This window comes from Mustela lutreola, chromosome 5 (genome assembly GCF_030435805.1).
Source record: "Mustela lutreola isolate mMusLut2 chromosome 5, mMusLut2.pri, whole genome shotgun sequence".
NCBI lineage: Eukaryota > Metazoa > Chordata > Mammalia > Carnivora > Mustelidae > Mustela > Mustela lutreola.
Window position 1 is genome coordinate 38718928 of NC_081294.1, and position 27168 is coordinate 38746095.

A 27168-nucleotide genomic window follows, 5' to 3' on the forward strand; every position below is an offset into this window, starting at 1 on the left:
GTTGAGCCCCAACTCTCTCTCTCTCAGCCCTTTCCTCCCTTCTAACATCTCGCCTGTGGCTCTACCTGAGTTTTCTTTTTTTAAAGATTTAATTTATTTGACAGAGAGAAAGAGATCACAAGTAGGCAGAGAGGCAGGTGGCGGGGCGGGGGGAGGCAGGCTCCCCGCCGAGCAGAGAGCCCAATGCGGGACTCAATCCCAGGACCCTGAGATCATGACCTGAGCCAAAGGCAGAGGCCCAACCCACTGAGCCACCCAGGCGCCCCTCTACCTGAGTTTTCTTAAACCACGCTCCTTATTTTCCAAGTACAACTTCAGCTGTGCCATATGTCCCTTGTTTTTTAGAAACAAGGTGTGGTTTACATTGGGATAGACAAGATTTTCACAAAATGATCTTGATGCTTTTGCTTGTTTTATTTACTAAACTTTTATTACACTGTGGACTTTTACTCGAGAAATAATGCGGATTGGCTTTAAGAATGCTAGTGTTTTTTTAACAGTCTCAAACAAGCTCCATAATTTTAAATGCAAGATTACCTCCCAAGCAGTGCAACAGAACACCCCTCTGCCTGTAAGTAAAGCTGTGGTCTGCTCCCCCTTCTGTGTCACTTTGAAGCCCCCATTGTATACACAGGATATACAAATGTAGATGAGGCAATTCTTATCAGAAGCAATTATACAAAGGATTGAGATATGTTTAAAGTCATTTCCTGGAAGCTTGTGGTGATATGTACTGTCTCTGTTTGTCTAATCCAAAGGCCTGCCGCATGAACAGTCTGAGCTCATTATATGACTCAAAAACCTTAGAACAGTCACTTGTGTAACAGAAACTGTCTGGAAACAAGGGGTATTTCCAGTGGGAGAGATGTAGTTTCTTGGGTCAGCAAGGACTGGTGCATACTTGTTCCTAAAGAAAAAAAGAGAAATATAATGAACATGTGTTATGGCCAATAAAAAATTCCATTATGTATGAGCTTATATTATAGTTCTAACTTTTTTAACTAAGAAAAATATGAATAAAACTCTATGTGTGTTATAACAGCTTGTCTATAAGAGATATGGGAGAGAATTTTAGATGAATAAGAAATACTCAGTTTTATAACACATACCAAAGATTATGCCATATGTAGGTTGGGAATAACAGTACTTGTTATTTACTGATATTTGTAATATTTAAAAGTACTGAGTACTCTTTCTTTGCTGAACATGTAATACTCACAATGGCTCTATTATCACTCCTTTTACAAATGAGGGGATTGAAACTTAGAAATGTTAAGTAGTTTGCCTAAGATTACAGAGCTAAGAAGTAATGTGCAGATGGTAGATTAATGCAAAACAGAGATAAGATGTTCCAAGTGTACATATTTTTTTAAGTATCCAAAAAAGAGAGTGGTAAAAGGTAATTGGCATTTATAAAAAATATTTAATTCTATTGTCATGTAAACTTGATAAAGTAAGATCAACTTCATTCAGTATTTTGAATTAAAATTTCTGTTACAAAACAGCGTTGCCTGAACAGCGATGACAGTTCCCATCTGTCTTTTCATTCTCTCGTGGACAGAAGTTTGTCATGTAAGTCAGGAGCCAGAGCACAAGGGTTTTACCCTTAGTTTCCCCACCCCTAGCTGGGTGACTTTGAAAAAGGCACACACCCTCTCTGGAGCACAAAAGAGAGGGCCATTCCTACCAAACTGGAATGTTTTGAGCACCTTGTGAGAGTATAAAAGTAAAGAACTTCACTGGTGAAATCCAAATAAAATCTGTAGCTTAGTTAAAAAAAAAACAGAAGAAGAAGAAGAAAGTAAATCACTTCAAAAACCAAACCACTTTAGGAATAAATCTAACCAAAGAGTACAGTTTTCTATACTCAGAAAACTGTAAAACACTAATGAAAGAAATTGAAGATGACTCAAAGAAATGGGAAGATATTCCATGCTCATGGATTAGAAGAACAAATACTGTTAAAATTTCTATACGACCCAAAGCAGTCTACACATTTAGTGGAATCCCTATCAAAATACCTACAGCATTTTTCGAGCTAGAATACACAATCCTAAAATTTGTATGGAACCCCAAAAGGCCCTGAATCACCAGAGCAAAGCTGGAGGCATTACAATTCTAGACTTCTAGTTATAACACTGTAGTGATCAAAACAGTAAGGTACTGGTACAAAAATAGTGAAACAGAAGAGAAAACCAGAAATAAGCCTACAACTCTACAGTCACTTAATCTTCAGTAAAGCAGGAAAAAGGCAATCTCTTCAACAAATGATGTTGGAGAAACTAGACAGCTACATGAAAGAGGAAATAACTTTCTTATACCATATACAAAAATAAATTCAAAATGGGTTTAAAGACCTAAAGAAACTATTAAAGACCTAAAGAAGCCTAAAGACCTGAAGAGACAAGAGACCATCAAAATTTTAGATGAGAACACAGGCAGTAGAACTATTTGACATCAGCCATAGCATTTTTTTCTTGAGATGCCTCCTGAGGGAAGGGAAACAAAACTGTTGGGACTACATCAACATAAAAAACTTCTGCATAGTGAAGGAAACAATCAAAAAAATCAAAAGGCAACTTACTGAATGGGAGAAGACATTTGCAAATGACATATCTGATAAAGGGTTAGTATGCAAAATATATAAAGAACTTATGGGACTTGTAACACCTGGTGGCTCAGTCACTTAAGCATCTGACTCTTGATTTCAGCTCAGCTCTTGATCTCAGGGTTATGAGTTCAAACCCCACATTGGGCTCCATGCTAGGCATGGGGCCTGAAAAAAAGAAAAAAAAAAGAACTTGTGGAACTCAACAACCAAAAAATAAATAGATAAATAAATCCTATTTTTTTTTTAAATGGGCAAAAGACATGAATAGACGTTTCTCCAGAGAAGGCATACAGATGGCCAGCAAGCACATGAAAAGCTGTTCATAATCACTTATCATCAGGGAAATGCAAATCAAGTCTATTATGATATATCACTTCACACCTGTCCAAATAAGTAAGATCAAAACACAAGAAAACAGATGTTGGCAAGAATGTGGAGAAAGGGAAACCTTCTTGCACTGTTGGTGGGAATGCATACTGGTGCAGCCACTGTGGAAAACAGTTTAGAGTTTTTTGAGGAAAAAGTTAAAAATAGAACTGTCCCACAATCTAGTATTTGCACTACCAGTATTTACCCAAAGAATACAAAAACACTAATTCAAAGGGATATATGCACTTCTGTGTTTATAGCAGTGTTATTTACAAGAGCCAAGGTATGGAAGCAGCCCAAGTGTCCATCTATTGATGAATGGATATAGAATGTGGAAATATTATTCAGCCATAGAAAATAATGAAATCTTACCATTTGCAATAGCATAGATGGATGTAGAGAGTATAATGCTAAGTGAAATAACTTGGAGAAAGACAAATACTATGATTTCACAATTATGTGGAATTTAAGAAACAAAACAAATAAACAAAAGGAAAAAGAGAGAGAGAGAAAGTCCAAAAACAGACTCTTAATTATGGAGAGCAAACTGATGGTTACAAGAGGAGACGTGGGGGTGGGAGAATGGGTGAAACTTGTGTTGGGGATGAAGGAGGGCACTTGTGATGAGCACAGGGGTACATATGGAAGTGCTGAATCACTAGATGGTACACCTGCCACTAATATTACACTGTGTGTTAACTAACTGGAATTAAAATAAAAACGTAAAAAAAAAAACCAGAAATAAACGATATCACTGTTTTAAAAAAAGAAATAAATTATATCCACTGTTTAAAAAAAAAAACTAAGTCACTGTGCATATGTAAAGTGCTCTCCTTAGCATTATGTAAAAATACATAGGAAGAAAATCAGGATTTCTTGAAAATCAGTTCCTTCCTACCTCTCTCCACTGCCTGTTTCTCAACCATTTCTCATCTGTCATCGATTAGCTTCCATGCATATTGGATTAGCTTCAGTCCATTTCTTCTTCTTCTTGGCCAAGAATGCTATTCTGATCCCTTTTCCAAAATAATCATGTCTATGGCCTTTAAATATTAGCCAATATCATCCTTTATGTCTTTTTCCAAAGATAAAATTCTCTTGCCATTAGGGTGTCTTGGCAGTACCATTTACTGTGCTTACTTTGTTTATTCTCAGAGTTTGCTTTTATTTTAAACACATGACATAGATATGTATTCCTTTTTGTTCTTTCATTATATTTTATTTTTACTAACTTGAAAGTAGTCCAATTTTTTATTCTGGAAAGGCATTAGAAGTCTGACTATAATAGTCTTAAACTTTTAAGCTTAAAAACTTAATATGTTATAAATAATTATTATGTTATTGCCATATAATTAAACCACCACTCAACACTTTTAATACAGATGTGCAAAATGGCATGTCTCCTATAAACAAAGATCTTCTCTAGGCAGGCAGGAGGGGCAGAATAGTGAACCAAGGACCTTTTAGAACCCCATGGACCACTCTGGTGTTGATGCACCTACATTTATTATACCATAGTTGTTCATTTCTTTTCCACAAGTTTAAATAATCTTTATGGCTAAATTGGTTCCATGTTTTCTGTTATTTATCATAAGTAAAAAATCTGTAGCAGAAAAGCACTTTAAATATCCCTGCTCTGATTTGTTTCTCCCTTCCCCCACTCTGGACACAAATTTGTATGTATACCTACACACACACACACACACACACACGCACACACACATATCTTTTGTGACTTTCATAAGGGATAGATCCTCTACTCCCTAATGTCTGGAGACCTTCAGTGATCTGTAAATATTCTCCATGCCTCGCTAGCTTGTCTTATAATTTAAAGCTTTCCACTGTGTTAACGCCTGAATGTCTGTTCCTGGAACAAAGTTCATTTACAAAAATGAATGGGGCTTACACATGCACACCTTCCTGGTGACCAGTTGTATGAAACTTTTCCATTAGTCTAACTCCATCCAAAGAGGGATTTGGGGAATACAAAGTGGCACAGGTGGAAACTGTTAATTTGTTTATGGCCAATAAGATGGGCAAACAATGAGTATTAGTCCTCTACAAGAGTTCTAAGAAGAACTTAACTGTGATAGAAAGAATCAGGGGTTTGCAATGAAAGGACACAGGTGCAGATCTAGACTTTGTTGCCAATTAGACACTTAGACTTGGTTTTTTTAAAATAGGAAAACAGGAATAATTAAAACACCTGACCTTTATTTATAAGGATTAAAGAAAACTGTACATAAAAAGTACTTTATAAACTATAAAGCAGTATATAAATGTTGCTTTTCCAAATTCTATCATTGATAAAACAACCATCTGCCAAAGTATGTTGATGGAAGTACTATCTCATGGGCTTTGATTTACAAAAATGTGGTGGTCTTAAAAATCCTTCCTGCCCTTCAATGAATGTGGGATTTATGTCATCACGAGGCTTTAAATTGAATATATCAGCTTTTGATTTTAACTTTAGAAAAGCCACATGTTAGATGAGTCAGCATAACAGAATCAGCTTTTATTTGATTCATTTGCTTCCAGTGCAAAAGCTAATTTCCAGGCTTTTTATGAAACAGAACAATAGGCTTAAGATGTTTTAGCAATAATGAGGTTGGTAGACTCCACATCAGGGAACTGAAAGACTTTGAGGGTTTAGCCATCTCCTATTTAAGGAAGTAGTCTGGCAGCCAAAGGAGTCTGAGGTAGCATAATGAAGTTTAGAAACTAAAATTGCCTTTCAACACATGCCAGAGGGTTTAACTTCTAAATTTATAACAACAGTATTTCCCAACCGGGAGCTAAAAATGCACTCTCTTTACCTGTCTTCCTCCTTCCTGGAGACTTGAAGTCTTCGCAGGTGATTTCTTTGCATCATAAACTCCTTTTACATTACAAGCAGGAAGCACGTAGCTGTATAGAACTCACCAGACCCCTTGGGTCATCAGTGGCTTGGAACTAACCAATGTAAGGAATAGTATTTACACTTAATAAACTATAGACTTAGAAATTTCTTGTAATAATGTACTATATACAATAGGTTTATAATCCTAAGTAAAATATCCCCTTGGATGTCTGTAGGTATCTCAAGTTAAAATACCTCATGCTGGGACGCCTGGGTGACTCAGTTGGTTGGATGACTGCCTTCAGCTCAGGTCATGATCCCGGAGTCCTGGGATCGAGTCCCACATCGGGCTCCCAGCTCCATGTGGAGTCTGCTTCTCCCTCTGATCTTCTCCTTGCTCATGCTCTCTCTCACTGTCTCTCTCTCAAATAAATAAATAAAATCTTAAAAAAAAAAAAAAAACCTCATCCTGAGCTCTTGAGCTCACCCTATCTCAAAATCTTGCTCTAAGGTATCCCCCTTATCTGATCTTGACCACTTGGTTCCTTCTAGATTCTCAGCAGAGAAAACTTGGAGTCATCCTTGACTGTGTGTGTATGTGCGTGTGTGTGGGTGTGTGTATTTAAAACCTAATCTCTTGAGAAATTCTGCTAGCCCCACCTTCAGAATATATCTAAAATAAGATCACTTCTCACCAGCCCTGTAGGAGACCCTCATCACCTCTTGTCTGGATTTTGCATTTGCCTCTGAAGTGTTTCACCAGCTTCACCTTTGCCTAGTGCAGTAATTCTCAACAAGGCAGCCTTCACAATCCTTCTAAAAATGTCAGATCACATCACCACTGTGCTAAAAACCCTCCAATGGCTTTCTCATGTCACTCAGAGGCAAAGCCATGTTCTTAGAATTTCATACCAATCTTATGGGACCTGGCCTCATTACCAATCTCACCGCATCTCCTCCCACATTCTTCCTCATACACTGTGGTCCGACCACAGGGCTTTTGCACTTGCTGTTCCCACAGCCTAGTAATCTTCCACCAGAGTCTTATGGTTTACTCCTTCACTTCCTTCAAGTCTTTGCTTAAATGGCACCTTCTCAGTGAGGCCTTTTGTGACTATTCTAATAAAGATTATACCACACCCTCCATGCCACACTTCTGTCTTGTTCCTTTTTCCCACTGATCACCATCATGACATGTTTTATATGCTTCTTAAATTTATTGTCTGTTTTTCCCCCACTAGAATGTAAGCTCCATGAGATCAGAAATGCTTGACTGATTTATTCACTGATGTATCCCCAGTGCCTAAAATCAGGTCTGGCACATAGTAGGTTTGGCCACCATATATAGCTGCACAGGTTGCATACTTAACAAGGTCAGAGCACTCTATTTATATGGAAATGGTATACCTTGGAGTTGTGCAAAATTTCAGCGCCACAGGATTTTTTAAAAAATCTTTGTTGAATCAAAGAAAACATGTTTTGCCCTAGTATTTTAAGTACACCTCTGTCAATAATCTCTAGAAAAATCGCTAGTATTAAAGGAACACTTGGAGAGTTTATAGACTCACAGACCAAAGGAAGATATTTATAACAGCCCCTGGATTGTGGGTTTAAAACTACCTACACCTCCATAAATACTGTTTACTAACTAAACAAAGTATTTTGAATTTCACTGGAGGTGGGCAAATTGACTGTGTTTTGGACTCTACATAATCACTATTTCCCCACAAGATAATTGAACAGTAAGTGTTATTTTAAGTCATCTTGGAAGAATTCCCAGTTTCACTGTAGGAAAGAGAGTTTATATCTTGGGATTTTGTTTTGTTTTGAGAATCAGCACACATGACTGTTCATACAGCTCTTGTGTCTGGTTGCAACATTAGATCCATTCCTTCAAAGATGTTTTGCCATATTTCAGCAGGGTTTACTCATTCACCTATCCTATTCTCTACCTTGGTAACATTTTCTCCTGGCATGTTGCTTCCTGTTACGGCTGATTACATAAGATTTTATAGATAAATATACCAGCCTCCCTCATCTTCCTGTCTGAGTAATGCAGGAGTGTCACAATTTCCTTGGAGTAGCCACTGGTGATGTCATAACCTTTCCTTAGAAGGATGAATTGTCAGGAACCAGGATTTCACTGAGGCCTGCTGGTAGAAATGACGAAAGTCTACTGGAAATGTTGCCAATAAAGGAGTTGACAATGGTCTTTGAAACGTTCTCTGTAGTTACTATTATGACCTGGAGGCTACTTACTAATGTGGTTCGCTATATTGAAAGAATGAGTCCTATATGATGAGGACACCCTGGTTCTTTACCAGTCACCAAAATGATCTGGTTTTCCACTGGTATCTGTTATGTTATGAGGTTAACATGGCATCATACTGTCAGAGATTCTTTGAGAGATTTACAAGTATTTTCACATCCTTTGAGTTAAGAGGCACAGAGTTATGCAGGTGCTTCTTTTCCTCTCTTCTTCCCATTGGATTCATGTAGGAGGCCATAGCTCTCGCAGCAGTAGTGGAGATGTCATACCCCCTCCTGCATGTGAGATTATCAAATCCCAAATCCTTTGGTGAGGTTGAAGGAAGTGAGGCAGGAAGGGGTGTCCAGGGAACACTTAATCAAGAGGAAACACCAAGAGCTTTTGAGCTTTCTCAGTGAGAAGTAGGTAGCTGATGGTGCTTTGCTGCTGAAGGCTCTGAAGAACAAATTGTTAAATTTTAGTGAGAAACACTTTACTTTTATTCTTGCCTGCCCCTGGGCTGGTGAGGATGGATGGAATATGTGTATAATAAAAGTTGCCCAAATTGCCACATTTAGTGCTATTTGAACATAATCTGCCCTTACCTACATTATGAACAGTACATCCCGGGCCCACAGTGTGGATGTGCTCCTACAAGATCACGTTGGCTGGTGTCCTCCTAGACCCCAGCCTCCTAACACACCACGCAGCCACACCCTCGCAATAGGCGTGGCCTGACCATCAGATTCCAGATCTACTCCTTGATTGTTCTGGAACCCAGCCCATTAGTCCAGATAGTTTTCCCAATCTGGGCCCTATGGCAGGCCTTGGTGCAGATAACAGGAAGGAGAATAAGTTAAGGGTTAAGAGACTGGACTTCAGAATCAGTTACACTTAGCTCTCACTAACTGTGTGAATCATTAACTGTCTTTCAAAGTAAACTGTATTTTCCTCTTTCCGTAATTATTCACACTCTTCCTTCTGCTGAGAATGATGGCTGCCTCCTACATCCTTCAGTATCCATTTTTGCATCCTCGGACCATTTTAATGTTTGTTCCAGAGATGAACTTATTTTATATCTTTCTGTTCACTTGTATTGTTATTGTTTTACTTGTCATGCATCTTAAACAATTTTGCTATATTTAGTAGACAGGTGTGCACCTTAGACTTTTGGTAACCTCAATGTGAGGCACATGTTGTTTAATCAACAATGATTAAATATTTATACAGAAGGCTCATGAAAGAATTTAGGTTTCATCTAATCCTCCAACCCTGACAAGGAAAAAAAATACATTGAATCAAATATCTTCCTTAGTAACTGAATACTACTGAGTAATTCACCTACTATAGATTCTGAAGATCAGACTGTTTACATGGACTCTTTCTGTCTATTCTTCTGTGAACAGAAATGTTAGGTGAGTGGCTCCATGGGGAAACACTTAGTCTTTAGTGGAGAAGCTCTGTAGGAAATTAAACTAACCAAAAGGAGGATGTGAACTCCAGTCTCCAACCGCTGCATCCTGTGTCCTGGTTACAAACATGTTACACCTAAGGAAAGCTCCATCTTATGTTTGCTCTGTGTTTTTGCTAAGAATCCTCTTATATAGACAAGAAATAGGAAAACCACTTAGATAACTCATCCGCTCCCCAAGTAAAGTAACATATGAAAATACTTAGGACAAGAAAAGCACTCAAAAAATGTTAGTTTTTGCTTTTGGTTTTAATATTGCTTCATTCTTTTAAGTTGTGCTGACCAGTACGGCAGCCACTAGCCACACGTGGCTACTGAGGACTTGAAATGTTCCTTTTCCATATTGATTTGTGCTCTCTGGACTGCTTTGTGCTCTGAGTACAAAATACTAAATTTCAAAAACTTAGTATGGAAAAAAGAATGTCACATATCTCATTAATAATTTTTATTTATAATGATTGCATACTAGTTTGGATATATCAAGTTAGATAAAATGTGTTATTTAAGTGAACATTACCTTTGCTTTTTATTGTATTCGTGTGACTACTAGAAAATCTTAAATTACGTATGCAGGTCACATTTGTGGCCTGCAAGATGTTTCTATATTGTATTGCAGATATTCATTAAGAAACTTGATCAGCTAAGAGAAAAGGAAAAAGAACAAATTATAGCTGAACAAATATAAACTACTTTCTTGTTAAAAATTGGAGCTAAATGTGGCCATTGTTTTGTGGCCAGTTTTAGCCTTTAAGAAACTATACTAATATTTTACATCTAATGAAAAAAAAAAATTCCTGTTTCTAGGTTACTGGTTGGTTCCCCTTGGAGTGGCTTTCCTGAGAACCGAATGGGAGATGTGTATAAATGTCCTGTTGATTTGTCCACTGCTACATGCGAAAAACTGAATTTAGAAAGTAAGTGGTAATTGGCAATATTTTTTTAAGAGATGACAAGATCTCATTTGTTATAACTCTAGCAAAAAAAAAAAAAAAACCACCAAAATCAATCATAGTCTGTCTTAAAGAATATAGACAGCTTTTTTGCCTTTATATCTTTAGTTATATGAGGTCTAGTTGGATCCAAATTTCCAACATAGCTTAAAGACCTGATTTAATAAGATGCATGAGAAATGTGCTGCCTCTTGAACCATCTACCCCCAGACTATGGACCAGTTTCCATCAATGTTTAGGATTATTTTGCTGATTATTTACAGATATCAAAGTCTCTCCATAGCTCTCTCCCACCTCAAAACAAATCATTAGGTATAGACCTGTCAATACTAATATTGCATTTGGAGATGCAGAGAAACACTTGTTTCTGGTCACTATTTGGAATACTTTGGAATTGTTTGGAACTGCTATTTTAATTATCCATATCTCAGATGATTTCTGTTAATGCAAAAGTTATTAAAGGTGCAAGACTAAAAAGCTAAACAAGTCATGTTTCCATGCAATGTTTCCTGGTGCATCTAAAAAATTACTCAATTAAATCATCATCATCATATAAAAACAAAACAAAACAACAACAACAAAACAGCACTGAGGAGGCTTAGGGTTCTAAAGAACTAAAGCCTGGATTAGGAAAATACAGTGTAAAGGAATCAAGGGAAAGTAGAGATTCAAAAACAGTGATTACTTAGAAGTAAGGGCATGTTTCTTGCACATTTATGTGTACCTAATTACTAGTATCATTTCTGGCATATAATAGGAGCTCAATAAACATGGGATGGAAGGAATATCAGTGCTGTCAAATGCTATAGGGGTTGAACGGTGTGAAGACTGAGTACAATCGTCAGCTTATACAAGGAGATAATGAGTGAGCTAGATCAATGATCTCCAAACATTTTGAACACTCATCTATATAAAACATAAGTAATACATAATGTTTCTAAAAATAATAAAAATATACACATTAATGAGGAATGCTCAAAGGTTTATTACATAGTTCAAACATTTTATTATATCACCCCAATGTATCATATCACCTCTAACTTTTGAACACATCCCAATGTATATATTTTCTATTTTTTAATATTATAAAAGAATTTATAAGAATAAGCACAAGGGGGGCTCCTGGGTGGCTCAGTGGGTTAAAGCCTCTGCCTTTGGCTCAGGTCACGATCCCAGAGTCCTGGGATCGAGTCCCTCATTGGGCTCTCTGCCCCACAGGGAGAGAGCTTCCTCTCTCTCTCTCTGCCTGCCTCTCTGCCTACTTGTGATCTCTGTCAAATAAATAAATAAAGTATTTTTTTTAAAAAAAGAATAAGCATGAGGCGTTATATGTAAGCAATAAATCACTAAATTCTACTCTTGAAACAAACAAACAAATAAATAAGGTTTAAAAAAATAAATTTAAAAGAATAAAAACATACACATAGCAGTTTCATTATTTTCTTTCTGCACTCCAGCAGATCACACTTTGCAACTTTCTTGCCTAGAGTATCAATCTAGTAGTGTTGAGGGGAGAAATAGGTCACAGTGAATTTAGGAGCCTGTGAGGTATGAGCAAGTTCTACAACTAAAGGTAGACCTTTATTTCTAGAAGTTACAGAGTGAAGACTTGGGAAAGTATTTCCATGGAGTAGCAGGGTTGAGTGAAGATTTTCTTAATGGAAAGGAGATGATCTTGTGTATAGGAAGAATAGAAGGAAGTGATAAAAGGGAGTAACCATTAGTCAAGAATTGAATTAAGTGGTTGGAATTAACATCACTGCTCTGTGCGAAAATTATTCTTAGAAAGATTTCTCCCTTCTCAAAGACACAAGGGAAAGAGAGAACAAGGAGGAAGTTCCAAGAATGACCTTTAAATAAAGATAATAAAACAATCACCCTGGATCAAGGGGGATAAATGAAAGTGGCAGTGTTGGCTTGGCAGAGATTAGAGAACTTGAGTAAATAATACTATTGAAAAGAATTGCAATGCTCCATAGCTCAAGAATGGCTACAGTGGATGATACCCTAGTTCAGTGGGAGAGAGAAGGTTGGGGAGGTGTATTTATTATTTTACATGGTTAATCTCACTATTTCCTTTTAAAATTCACTCATTGGTGCTTTGCTCCAGATTCTACTGTATGGCATTTTCTTTTCTTTCTTTCTTTTTTTTTTTTTTTTTTTTTGATGACACTTTAAGGACTTTTTTTTTTTTTTCTGATCCATCATAAAACATTAGATGGAGCAGTCGTAACCTTGAAAAGAGTATGTTAGCAAATTGGAGACCAAATACTGTCCTCAGATATGTTTTGTTTGGCCAGCACTTTGTTTTTAAAAAATTTAAATTTAAATGCCTAGAAGTCATACCCTTTCCACCCACCAGCCCCTAATATCTGACATTCTGTAACCTCACACATTTAAGTGCACAAGCTGCCAGATGAGTGAGGGACCCTCATTTCTTTGCCTATGATTATATAATGTGAGTACCTGGATATGGGACACTAAATTCATACATGCTACACATAAACATCAGCATGTGGTTTGTTTGTTTGTTTTTTAACAAGTTTAAATAAATGAAGTTTTATTCACTTTTTAAAATCTTTTTCCCTTTGAAAGCTTCCACAAGCATTCCCAATGTTACTGAAATGAAAACCAACATGAGCCTCGGCTTGACACTCACAAGGAACATGGGAACCGGAGGATTTCTCGTGAGTGTTTACCTTTCAAATTCTCATCCATTTCAAGAAAGTATGAAGTTAGGGTCTTCTTGCCATCCCATCTATCAAATCAAATCTCGATACTTAAATGTTCGAGTTTGCTTTTGGATAAATCGTGCAATGTGGATATCCAACATGAAATGCCCTTCTTTTGATGTGTAGACTTCTTCAGATATTCAGCAAAACCAATGCCACAAAACATCTTAGAAAAAAACAGCACAAGGAATACCAATTCTTTGCCCTTGGAGAGTATGCTTAGCATTTGTTGATAATAGCAGAATTCCAGGTTTCATTTCTCCTTCCCATAGGAACATTCAAGATAGGTTCTGCTAAGTCAGAGAGTACATTTCAAACCTGAAGAGTATTTCTGCCTTTAATCCTTTGCTATAACTGTTGGCAAATATGATATCATCTAAGTCATGACTGGGTTTCTTCCTATTTCATGTTAGTGTTTACTCTCATTTATTTTCTAGAATGCTGTGAAAAGACATCACAAATCAGTGCGATAAAATACCTTCTTTAACAAGTGGTCTGGGGACAATTAATTGGTTAGTAACTTGTATATCCAAATATACTTACAAGTGAATTAAAGAGTTAATACTAAAAACTGGAAGAAAATGGAAATTTTCTGAAAGAGGGAGGAGTTTCTGATCTTAGAACTAACAGAAGAAATAATATAGGAAATTGTTGAAAAGATTTGACTATATTAAAAAATTAAAACCATCACATACCAAGAAAAATTTTGAAGGCAAATAAAAACCCAAACTTATTAGGCATTTTCATCAGCTCATAGATGATACTAGTTATATTACCCTGTTAAAATAGCCATAGAATGCTTAATAGTTTGGCTTTACATTAGTTATTTCTATGTCATTGACATGCTTACCTAAAAGCCTATGTGTATAACCAAATTATTCTAAAAATATAATCAATTGTTACCAATTTCATTCTACTTTTATTAATAGACACTAGTATTCTGACATTGGTATTTAGACATCAGGTATTGCTTATAATTTGTGTAATTCAAAGCATAAATGAATATTGCAATGATCTTCATGGTTTATGATATTCCAGAGTGTTTATAAGGTTGCCTTCCTCTTTTTTTTTTTGTTTGCTTATTTGTTTTTAAGGTTGAATAAAGTCAGGAAGAGGAAAATATTAAAATATAATAAAATTTAATTTTAAAAATATTAAAATATAAAAATATAAAAATTATAGGATGTGCTTCAGAATTTTTAATGTGTAACTTCAGATAAAGTAAATTAAAATTGCTAGAGAATGTTTCAGAGATTAACGACCTATGTAGCAAGCAGAGAAGGATGGAAGAGAGAGCAAGGGAAGGAGAGAGAGGAAAAAAAGAAAAAAAAAAAAGCCAAAGCTTCCTTTACATACCTAAAAGGTCAAAATCTTAAGATACTCTTAAGAATTATGTGGAAAAGACTGACAATCATCACATTTTTTTGAAACTTCCTAAGTTCTGGGCTTAAAGCAGGAATGTCGTTCTGGCATTAACAGTTGGCATATTCTAATTTCAGCTTCTAAATGCTGTTTTCCATTGCTTTTAAAACAAAAAAAAATCTTGAATACTTCATGAGCTATTGTTTTTCGAGGTGATTTTAAAAAAACAACTGGGGATAGGGATCTAGGAATCAGTAATTGGTATCTAACCAATTGGTAATTGGTATTTGGTAAACTAACCACAGGCATCAGTTGTGATTGTCTCCTAACTGATTGGCAAAATGAATCAGTTTTTAATTTTTTTATTATGTTATGTTAGTCACCATACAGTACATCATTAGTTTTTGATGTCGTGTTCTGTGATAAAATGAAACAGTTTTATAGGAGGAACAACAATGGCTTATTCCTTGAACATGAAAGATGACCACAGCTGTTTTTCCTTTGAGCGACCAACAATTAAACTGGGTCCAATAAATTCCCTTTTATTCTTTCAACTGCTTTTTGCAAGTTCACACTTTTTTGTTAAGTTTTAATAATTGATCCACAGCTTTAAGTAAAGTTAAAGTAAAAAAGTAAAGCTTTTGACTTAAAGCTTTAAGTAAAGATGCTCTTTAAGATCTTGACTAGATTTCTCGTTCCCATTTTTGTCCTTTTACATCTAGAAATTTTAATATTATTTAATATAATGTTTCCCATGTGGTTTAATCACAATTGAAGCAGGAGTTCTTGGCATTCAAAGGCTGCTGAAAAAGAGATTTGGGGCTGGGTTGATGGGAATATGAAGAATTGTAATGTCTGGTGTGGGCAGGGAGTCAAGTGCCAGTTTGGATGACTGAAGGTTTTAGGTCGTAGAATTAGAGGGATCAGAAGTCCTCCAAGAAATACTTCAGAACAAAGTTAAAAACTGGCAGTTCAGGAATCTCACTGTGTTTGTTTAGACCATAGAGTGTTTTTTTTTTTTTTTTTAATCTGGATTTTCACAAAAAATATGTCCTCTTGGGCTCTCCTTGAAAATGGGAAAGATCTCGCAAGGCTGGCGATGGGCAGGCACCATGGTGGCCTGTCCCTGTGTCTGAGGCCTGGGTTCTTCATGCATCATGGGGTCTATACCAGCCCACAACACTCCTAGGTTCCTGCCTGGCCCTGGAGCTTGTGGGCTTATGGCTTCTGCTGAATAGTACAAATGGTAGTATATTGAGAGTGTAGTGGTATAGATGAATAGTATAATATGTGTTCAAGAATAACAATAGCAGTGATGCTGGCTCATAATTATGACCATTTGCTATTTACCCCATGCTGTCCTACATGTTTTATATCTACAGACCCACTTAATCTTTACAGCAACCTAAAAAGATAATAGGTATGATTATCCTCATTTACAGATTCAGCTCCCAAGGCCCAGGTAACTGAGAGACCAAAGATGAGAGACCAAAGCTCTTTCCCTAGCTTGGGGGTTGGAGGTGACCTGAGGGTCTTCTCCCTGCACCCCCAACACCTGCCTCCCAGCCCACCTTCTACCTTCTTTCTCCCTTACTTCTGGTTGTTCTTTCTTTCTGAGACACTTTCTCTGAAAGGCTTTGTTTGACCTGTTAGTTATAAGAGTTGACAATTCCTGGTGTCCTATAAAGCCATAGAAATGATCTCGGAGTTTCACAGATGGAGACGTAGAGGACTCATGTTTTCCCTATGTTTTGTCGTTGCTCTCATTTCTTTGAAGACGTGTGGTCCCCTGTGGGCACAGCAGTGTGGAAGTCAATATTACACAACAGGGGTCTGTTCTGACGTCAGTCCCGATTTTCAGCTCTTGACCAGTTTTGCACCTGCAGTTCAGAGTAAGTGATGAATGTGCAGTGGGTCTGAGAAATACCTTACGTGAAGGGGGAAGGTGGGATTTATCAAGTACCCTCAAGTACTTGATTACTTTGTTCCATTTGCATATGAGTGTGAAGACTGAATTACCAATGGAAATGTTTCTTTCCTCTTTTCCTCTGTAGCCTGCCCTTCCCTCATAGATGTTGTGGTTGTATGTGATGAATCAAACAGTATTTATCCCTGGGAAGCAGTAAAGAATTTTTTAGAAAAATTTGTCCAAGGCCTGGATATAGGCCCCAAAAAAACACAGGTATGGATTTGAATAATACATACACTAACCCACAGCTTTCTTTCTGAGAAAATATGCTTAGATTTGAGGTCTTCATTTTTGCATTTGTCAGATCCCTATATTAAATGCATTTAATGGTCATCTTGACTGTTAATTGAAACTTGTTCTCAGTTGAAACATTAAGTTGTTCTGTCTATGACTTTGTGCCATGCTGGTCTTTGAGATTTTAGATTTCTTTTTCTAATGTAAGCATTGGATGCAGGATATAGCAGTGTGTGTGTGTGTGTGTGAGAGAGAGAGAGAGTAGTGAGGGGAGGAACAGAGGGGGAGATAGAGAATCTCAAGCAGGCTCCACACCCAGCACAAAGCCTGACGTGGAGCTAGATCTCACAACCCTGAGAGATCATGACCTGAGCTGAAACCAAGAGTCAGATGCTTAACTGACTGAGACAGTCAGGTGCCCCTGGGATATAGCATTTTAATTCTCTTTAGTTGCTTATTTTTCCCTCTTATAACTCATGAATTTATTAATAGATTTTGAAATCCAGTTATGTATTTTTTTCTTGACAGCTACTTAGACTAATTATTAATTTCTTTTGTGTATTGTTTGCTAGCAATTGACAATTGTCCTTGAATTCTTAGATTTTTATAAAGAAGTCCATAGATAGTATAATCCTATCTTTTATTATTTTTTAGTCTTTTATCATATTTTAGTCTGTCCTTCCTTTTTTATGCAGGACAAGTCTTTCAGTAGTTTTGTGTAGCTATCTATGTTTTAACAAGTCTTAATTTGCTTTTCTATCTTCTTGAGATAGATATCCACAGGAACAGAAGCTTCCTGCTTTAATAAAACTGAATAGCATTTATTGTTAAAGTTCTGGGTCTTTTTTTTTTTCTTTTTTATTGGATTTGCCATTTCATGGCTCATTCTGGTTGTAGAAGCACACTGAACCAACATCAACAAGGACCAGTTCACAGTAACCTGTGGAAGTTCTTGGGTTGTTCCTGTCATCTGATGCCTTAGTGTCCAACATCTAGTAACAATTGTTGGAACATTTTCCCCTCAATGCTTTGCAGTTAAATATATTGAAATTTGATTTTCTGACTTCCTATACAGTATTACAAAATATCTTTATATATTTTTTCCATTGACATTGCTTCTCAGTACCAAAAGGACACTAATGTCCACTGAAACTTTGGCGGTTTCACTGTGGGCTTTTGCCAGAAAATTCTATAAATAAGACTAGGTATGGGGGCATCTGGATGACTCAGTTAAGTGTCTGACTTCAGCTCAGGTCATGATCTTATGGTCCTGGGATCGAGCCCCCCCCCCCAATCAAGCCCCACAGCAAGCTCCATGCTCAGCAGGGAGTCTCCTTATCCCTCTCCCTTTGCCCCTCCCCCAGCTCATGGTCTCTCTCTCACGCGTGAGTGTGAGGAAATGAATAAAATCTTTAAAAAAAAAAAAAGACTATGTATAGCACTGATTTCTGTATAGCATCATGTTAAGGCCCATTAGAAGAGAAATTTTCATAAATATCTGTCTCTAAATGGATTACCCCCATATCTAAATTTACTGTATTTAATGGTCTCTTGAACAGAATTTATGGTCTTCCTCTTCTCATCTGTCTCCCCCAATGCATCGTCTTAATCTCTAGAGGCACTTTACAAAGTCTCTTTTTCTTCTATTCTAAATTTGGCCTTTCTGTAAGTCCTAAAATACTACATTCCTTTAAGTCTTCTGGTCATCATTCCTCTTTCTCACACAGAATTTCTGGGGCTGTTATGGCAGTTACTGACATCTTCTTCTCATTTTAGGCTTTTAAATCCTTAAAATTATTTTTGATCCATCCTCTCTCCCAAGTCTTACATCCTATCCTAAAAAGAGGACTTCAGCAATGTCATATTTTTCACATTTTCCCAGTGCCTACTTGATTGCTTCCTAACAAGAGTAGCTGATTGAACTCAGAAATCCAGGCCTTGCCCTTCCTTATGTACTGACCTCTATTTTAGAGACCTTTTTACCACTGATCTCCTATAGCCACTTCCTGTTCTGAAAGCCCCCAACTCCTAGGCATAGAGAATGATTTCAGCACTGAGAACAAGGATGCTAATAGAAGTGTTTGGCCTTCTTGATTTAAAGGATTAGGAAATGTGCCTCAGCATCTTGTTCAGAAGTTGTTCTGTCTGTCAGATGTCTCAAATAAGATTCTCTCTAATGGCATTTTCTCTGAAGGCCAGAAACTTCCATATTTGTTTCCAAAGTTGCTGAAGTCTGTGATTAGAGGAAATCCAGAACAATAAATACATCCAAATTGACCGTGTTGATTAGCTCACTCATTTTTCTTTTTTTTTTTTTTGTATTCAAGTCTAATTCTGTGTTTGATATGCAAGTATTCTCAGTTGATGATCATTATCTTCCATCTGTGACTGCTTATAATTGTTTACATGCTTATATCCATTGTTAAGTAGAAAGGTTATATCATTTTAATCTTATGAACTTGAATTTTATCCACATTAAAATATAAGACAGTGCTTTAAAATCTATTACTAGATAATCTATAATCTATAAGATATAGATAGATGTATAGTTGAAAATCTGTAATTATTACTCTTGAGAACCAAATTATACCAGATAGGACATCATCTTGCTTATCAACAAGTACTACTGCTCTATACTGATAGCCTCTAACAAAGAAGTCATTCCATTGGAAGAAAAATAACTCTTCTTAAGAACAAAATTGGAAATGATTCCCTTATACTATCCATATCCAGATGCACTTTTTGATTTTGATTATAGTGGTTAATTAGAAATTACCTAGAACCTAATGGCAAACCTTTAATGAACTTCTGCTTTCTTGAAGGTGGGGTTAATTCAGTATGCCAATGAACCAAGAGTTGTATTTAACCTGAACACTTTCAAAACCAAAGCTGAAATGATTGAAGCAACATCCCAGACATACCAATATGGTGGAGACCTCACAAATACATTCAAAGCAATTCAATATGCGAAGTAAGTAATGATCCTAAGAGCCCAATATTTTGATAAAATAGAAGTGCTTGTAAGTGAGAAAGAAGAAAAAAAGACAAAAATAATGTACCTGGTACTTACACTTAAGTCAGAAGTAGTAAGAAAAGTCCAAACATTCTCTCACGTGAACACTTCGAGAAGGCAATAGGAAATGAAATTTTAAAATCTTTGATTTCTAGGACTTTTATAAGATATTCCATGATTTTTAAAAAAGATTTTGTATGAAGTAGATGAAATGGCATTAAAAGACCTTAGGTTAAGTAGGAAATGAAGCAATCTGCAATTATTTGTTAATATTTACCAAGGCCACAGATGACTTGAACTAATGGACTACTTCATGCATATTGAGAAGGGTCATAGAATCTTAAATGCTAATGACCTAGGAGTCTGCGTTGAGTGGAATGGGTTCACTATGTGTATTACCATGGGCAACGTGAGTGTTACAACTATATAACACTCTTAATTTGTAGCTCAGTTTCTCTATTTTCTCAGTGCTCCTGCATTCCTCTTTACTCTGTTTTAATCACACACTTTTACAAAAAATGCTAAAAATTCTCCTATTCTTTGTCATGGTGTTGTGCATTTCTTCCTTCCACTACCATACTCCTTGAAAATTTTTCTTTACTCCCTCCCTCCATTTCCTTGAGAACTTGGCTTGCCACCAAGTAAATGTGGGCCTCTTCATCAGCCAGCAACCCAGTGGTCCTGCCTCAGACCTCATCCCCTTAAGCTTCCCCAACCATTTGCTGCTGATGAGCACACACTGCTATTTCAACGCCGGTTGCAATGATATCACAGACTTTTGGAATCCCTGCCAACATTTTGTCAACAATTTTGCCTGTTCATTGGCTCCTTTCCCTATTTTTTCTTCACTAAACAGAGCCTTCTATTTTTTTTTTTTTAATCTCCCTTTACTCTTGGGCATTTTCTCCACTCTCATGGCATCTCCATTAGCCCTGTGTGGGTCACCGCATTACTATGTGGCCATCTCTGAACTCGAAACAAAATTCACACAGGCATCCAGCTGATGCTGGATATTTTTAATTTGGAGTGTTGGCTCACTTATCAAATTCAATACATCCTAAAACAGCCTTAGTCTTTTCCCTACCCAAGCTCACAACTTTTCCATTTTGATTCATGCTATTTCCTTTTTCCCCCAGTCATTCAAAGTAAGCACTTGATGGTTTTCTTTATTATTTTTGTTCTTCCTTAGTAGCACACATCTGGTCAGTCACCACATCCTGTTTTTTTCTACTTCTGCATTTCCTTTTGTATCTGGTCCTCCTTTTATCTGGGTGTATATTCTAGTTGCTGTTTCTATCAATTGGTGACTTTTCCTATATGTTTCAAAAGTGGATTTCCCACAAGTGGATTGGTTTAGTTAATCTTTATTGTCCCTATTGAGATTTTTTGGGGGCCACACCCTCTCACAGGCTGTGGCCAGTCAATAGGTCAGTTGCCATCTGGCAAAGTGCTCTTTATGGCCTAGTAAATTAAACTCAGAGGAAGAGTAGGTTGACATAGAAAATGGCCTGGAAGGAGTTACAAATGGTAGAGGACCTATGTTTTCAGCAGGAAGTATGGATATGATGTGAGGAAGCTCAGGGGCCTGGCTGGTAAGATCTCCTCTCAAGAAGAAGAGCCACTGTCTGTTATGATGGGACTTTTTTGGTTTTATCATCTTTTCAGAACTTTGGTTTTCTCTCCTGTGCCATCATCTCACTCTTACCACTATTTCCCAAGCTAATAGAAGCCTTTCTGTTGTTAAGAGAATCACCTAACTTCTTACTCACACCTTCCAGAAGTTAATTACCTTTTTTTTCTTTTCTTTTTTTTTTTTTGTCTGTTTCTTTACAATATCAAATAGAATTTACTCTTTTAGTAAATATTGCCATTTTCCATTTACCTTATTTCATTGACTCCCTGTGGTTGTGATTCATTATTCTAAGACCTGAAGGTAATCAGAACAAATGAGGCACAGTTTCTACCCTCAGAAATCTTATAAAAATACATGAATTCTACCATGTGTCATAAAGAGTATAATTCACTCAACAAGTATTTCATGGAAGTACTGTATTCTAATTTGTCTGGGTGAAAAATACGATATATTTTTCTACACTTCTGCATTCTGCTATGTAGGAAAGTTTTAGGGAATAAAATTATATTCTCAGTTTTAAACATGTTGAAATTAAAGTGTCCCTTACACATTCTGGTGAAAATATTCAGCAGGCATTGAATATGTAAATTTGAAATGGGAGAGATGAATGGAAATAGATGTAGACTTTAAGGTGTCATCATATTAGTGGTAGGTATTCCAAAGGAGTAGAGGGCATTCCCCAGAAAGAATGTGCAACAGGAGAATCCCATGGACAGGAAAAAAGTTGTTGGACAACTGGGTACCCATCTAGAAACAAAATAAAGCTGAACTCCTGACTCACTCCTTGAATCAAAACAAATTTCAACTGTACCAAAAATGTAAATCTAAGAAAGTAGAATTATTAAGGGACTATGAGAAACTTGGATGATCAAAGAAACAAGTCTAGAGATAAGTCCTTTTAACATACCATGTCAAAGATAAAAGACACACATAAAAAACTAATAAAATTGATGTCAAAATATACAATTTATATACAGAGGTAATACCACTAAAATTTAAAAGATTAATGAACTGAGGAAAATATTTGTGACATATATGACAAAAGATCATTTTCTTAATTAACAAAGAGCTCTTATTAATTAGAAAATAATGAACAATACAAAGAAAAATGGGCAAAGACAAAGAAAAATCAAGAGTTCTTAGAGAAAAATACAAATGGCTAATAAACATAAAATGTTTATTATTTCTTAATAATGAAAAAAATGCATATTAAGATAGTTATATATTCTCACTTATCAGAATGTCTCCAATTTAAAAGTTTAGTAGTCCTCATTGTTAAGGAAAGGAGATGGAGAAACTTGCATTCTTTTACATTATGGAAATACAAATATTTAGAGTCCAATTTTATAATATCTTTCAAAGTTTGAAATGTGTAAATTTTTGTCCCAGTAATTTCACTACTAAGATTTTATCCTACTGATACATTTGGAAAAGTATGCCAAGATATATGGACAAGGACATTTATTACAGCATTACTTGTAAAATTCAAAATGGCCTAAATGCGCAATAATGGAGAATTGGTTAAACAATGGCTATCCCCATATGATGAAATATTATGCAGCCATTAAAAAGGAGAGCTTTGGGGGCACCTGGGTGGCTCAGTCAGGTAAGGATCTCAAGGCCCTGGGATCAGGCTCCCTGCTTACTGGGATGTCTGCTTCTCCTTTTCCCTCTTCCCCCTCCCACCTCTCTGTTTGTACACTCTCTATTGCTCTTTCTCTCAAATAAATAAATAAAAACCTTTAAAGAGAGAGAGAAAGAGCACTTTGTATATGCCTATGTGGAAAGATCTCCATCAAATGAGAAATAAGGGCACCAGGGTGGCTCTGTCGTTTAAATGTCTGCCTTCGGTTCAGGTCCTGATCCCAGGGTCCTGGAATCCAGTCCTGCATCAGGCTCCTTGCTCAGCAGGAGCCCCACTTCTCCCTCTCCCCCTACTGCTCCCCCTGCTTGTGCTCTCTCTCTCTCTCTCTCTCAGTTGAATAAAGTGTTTAAAAAAATGAAAAACAACTGTACAGACTATGGCCCCATTTACATGAATATTTGAGGAGTAGATTATGCATATACATCTCAATAAAATGTTTTCTATAAGGAAACATAAACAGATACAGGTAGTTACCTTTGGAACAGTGCCTTGGCCTTTCCAAATGCTTTGAAATTCTTTGACCAAATATATTTACTATTTAAAAAAAAAAAAAACCAGTTTCATATTGAGACAGTAAATGCAGATCCAGTGAGTAAAGCTGGTGACAGGACTATCTTTGCTCTGTTGATTAGTATTAATGAACTGAATTTTGTTATCAGAAGAGAATTCTAAGGATTCTTGATGTCAGTACACACACACACACACATACACAAACACACATACACGCACGCCATAGAAACTACGGAAATTATTGTTAATGCTAAGCAAAATTTATATATATTTCCCTATAAGCTGCAAAGAGAATGCAGGTAAATATGTCAACAGACCTGACATAGAGAGAAATTCTAAGTCCCAGTAGGTCATGCTCAAAGAAGTTAGCTTCGCATTTATATTTCTAACCAGAGGCCCACATATTAGCTTCATCTTTTGATAGTGAGTCTTTAATCTCATCTGCCACAGAGAATCTGCTTATGCGGCCGCTGCGGGAGGACGACCGGGGGCTACCAAAGTCATGGTGGTTGTAACTGACGGCGAATCACATGATGGCTCAATGTTGAAAGCTGTGATTGATCAATGCAACAAAGACAATATACTGAGATTTGGCATAGCAGTAAGTAGCTTTTCTTTTTAGTTGTCTTTCAGTTCATGGGTACGTGCTCCTTTATAACATCACTTCCCAAGACTGCACTTTCTTTCTCATTTGGTGCTCACAGCTTTATAGAAAAAATTTTGACCATGTCTCACTTTTTGCTGATTTTCAGTCCTGTTGACTAAAGGGGTTTGGGTTTACTTCTCCAGAGGTACCGTTGTGTTCAGAAATAAATATTAGAAAGTGCTAGTAGGAATATTGGAGTGCAGCTGTAATGACTTTTTTACTCTCCTCCTCTATTTTTAAGGTTCTTGGGTACTTAAACAGAAATGCACTTGATACTAAAAATTTAATAAAAGAAATCAAAGCAATTGCCAGTATTCCAACAGAAAGATATTTTTTCAACGTGTCTGATGAAGCAGCTCTACTAGAAAAGGCTGGGACACTAGGAGAACAAATTTTTAGCATTGAAGGTAAAAGAACACCATCTTTCAAAAACTTTTTTCAAGAATTTTTTTATTTTATTGCTTATTCTTGCTCTTTTAATGTTAACTTATATACTTTATATGAAAAGAACTCCTATGAATCAGTAAGAAAAATACAGAACATGAATGAGTTGTTCATAAAAGGTAAGATACAAATAGCTAATAAACATAAGAAAATATTCCCTATTTCAGTAATTATTTTAAATTATAAGTTAATGTTAATTTGTGCCTAAAAGATAGTGAAGATTAGTAATATATAATCTTGGAGATATTATGGGGAAGCAAAGAAGTTTATACACTATTGATAAGATTATAAATTATATAGCTTTGGGGGGAAGGCAAGTTAGTAATATCTATTATAGATGTACAGTTTTACATTTTTATCCCACATAGTTTTTATAATCATAAAAGTTTTACCTTTTTATACTGTTACAGAATTTCTGAAATTCTTGAATTCATTTACAACAAACATGTATACTTTTAAAATTAAAAAAACATAGTGAGGAATTTTAATAGTTTGGATTTCAAGGAAACATGTTATTTACCAGATCTACAATAATTTACTTTAATGGTCTTGGAAGTGTAGAAATACCATATGTTCAAGAACTCACTATATGGAACACACTCTCCAGTTAGGAAAAAGTCCCACATAACCCAAATTTTGGTTCCTAGTGGTTAACTGAAATAACTCTCAGTAATAAAGAGCCTGATTTATTGAGTACCCACCATAGGTCAGGTGCTCTTTCAGAAGCTGGGTCCAAGGACATTGCATAAATTAAGCATTCATACCTTAGTCTTATCTTCACCTCCTGATTATCTACTGGCAACTTCTACCCAAAAAAAATATTACTTCTTCTTTAAGCATCTGATGGTACCTCTAACTTGTTGAAATCATTATCAAAATTTAGTGTGCCCTGAGATAATATAAAATTATTTGGCTTCTTATGGTATGACTTATGCTTGCTTGTAGTGGCATGGACATGAGTAATCACAATGCAACCTAAATGCTAATTAAAAAATGATTTTGTGCTTTATTTGCTATTTTGGCTTTTGGAGAAGCACTGGTCTACTTTATTAAAAATTATCTTGGGGCACCTGGCTGGCTTGGTCAGTAGAGCATGCAACTCTTCATCTTGGGGTTGAGTTCGAGCCCCATGTTGGATATAGAGATTACTTAAAAATAAAATCTTTAAAAAAATTATCTCTACTCATCCTGTATAAATTATTATATCTTCTAAAAAGTGACTATGTTCTATGGTATACATTATCTGTATCACTCTCTATATCCAAGTGGTAGTCAGGAATTTATTCCTTTTTGTGAAAAATAATGAAATGTAACCATTTTGACCACACAGTATGGAAAGAGAATACTAATCGAATTCTACGATTTCAGTGTCAGAGGCAAGCACATATGTAGAAATAGGACAAACTTCCCAATTGATAAAATTCCTACTCAGTCTTGAGTCCCGGATCCTGAAGACTAACACGAATATCTCTGTTTGGTTTTCACTGCACATCTTCCAACTACACTGAGATGTGTGTGTACTTATTAGTACCAATATTTAAAAGCAAAAATTCAGTTAGTTTCTTAGCTAGTAATAATTTTTTAAAAAGGCCATCCCTTCAGTTTTTATTTTACCTCATCCCACACCTTCAGTGTTTTTATATCAGGAACATTATATGCATACAAATAAATACATTAATGCATAATCAAGATTAACCCCAACTTCAAACACTACCTTGGAAGTCTTGTGGGTGTTGTTAGAACACTTCCTTAGTGATTTCTCCCTCCCAGAATTTGCCAGCTCTGTATTTTTGAGTGAACATCAGAACATTGTGGGTGTGTGAGTGTGTGTATGTCTGTATATGTACGTGTGCACATGTTTTCATGTGTATAAGTGAATTCACATGTGCTTAAAAACTTGATTTAAAAATTGGCAGTGATGTAACTCTTGAAATTACTATCTCCCAGGTACTGTTCAAGGAGGAGACAACTTCCAGATGGAAATGTCACAAGTGGGATTCAGTGCTGATTACTCTACTCAAAATGTGTGTATATCAGATAAATTCTGGCCATGCTGTCATTTGACTGAACACTTCAGGGCACAGTAGCTTTATATATAGAATACAAAAAACAGCCATCTAGTGATCAACAGTTCTGATTCCTAGTCATAGTCATTCAGTTTCTTTGTGTTGCTGATTTGTCATCCAAAAGATGAACGAAAATAATGCCTTCCCTTCCCTGTTTCACGGGGATATTTTATGGAAAAAAAAATGTTAATATGCAAGAAAGTGTATGAGTGCTTCAAGGCCCAGGCACTATATTAATTCAAAGGATTATCATTGCAGGAATTTCCTTTAAATCAATTAACTACTGGAAAAATTTATTAAAAACACAAACTCTTGGGGTACCTGGGTGCTTCAGTCGTTTAAGGGTCTGACTCTTGATTCATGATCTCAGGTCATGATCTCAGGGGCTTGGGGTTGAGCCTGCCTCTTGCAAAGCAGGGCGTCCGC

At 36.3% G+C, this 27168-nt stretch overlaps 1 protein-coding gene across 1 annotated transcript in view; it reads left to right on the forward strand.

Annotated features, from left to right (window-relative positions):
- The window catches only part of ITGA2 (integrin subunit alpha 2), a 107766-nt gene that overhangs the window by 30803 nt on the left and 49795 nt on the right, over positions 1 to 27168 (forward strand). Inside the window, exons 3-10 of the mRNA XM_059173950.1 lie at positions 10343 to 10452; positions 13084 to 13175; positions 16360 to 16474; positions 16637 to 16764; positions 19608 to 19756; positions 24037 to 24187; positions 24474 to 24639; positions 26624 to 26700. Coding sequence (XP_059029933.1) covers positions 10343 to 10452; positions 13084 to 13175; positions 16360 to 16474; positions 16637 to 16764; positions 19608 to 19756; positions 24037 to 24187; positions 24474 to 24639; positions 26624 to 26700 — 988 coding nt within the window. The remainder of the gene's footprint in view (positions 1 to 10342; positions 10453 to 13083; positions 13176 to 16359; positions 16475 to 16636; positions 16765 to 19607; positions 19757 to 24036; positions 24188 to 24473; positions 24640 to 26623; positions 26701 to 27168) is intronic.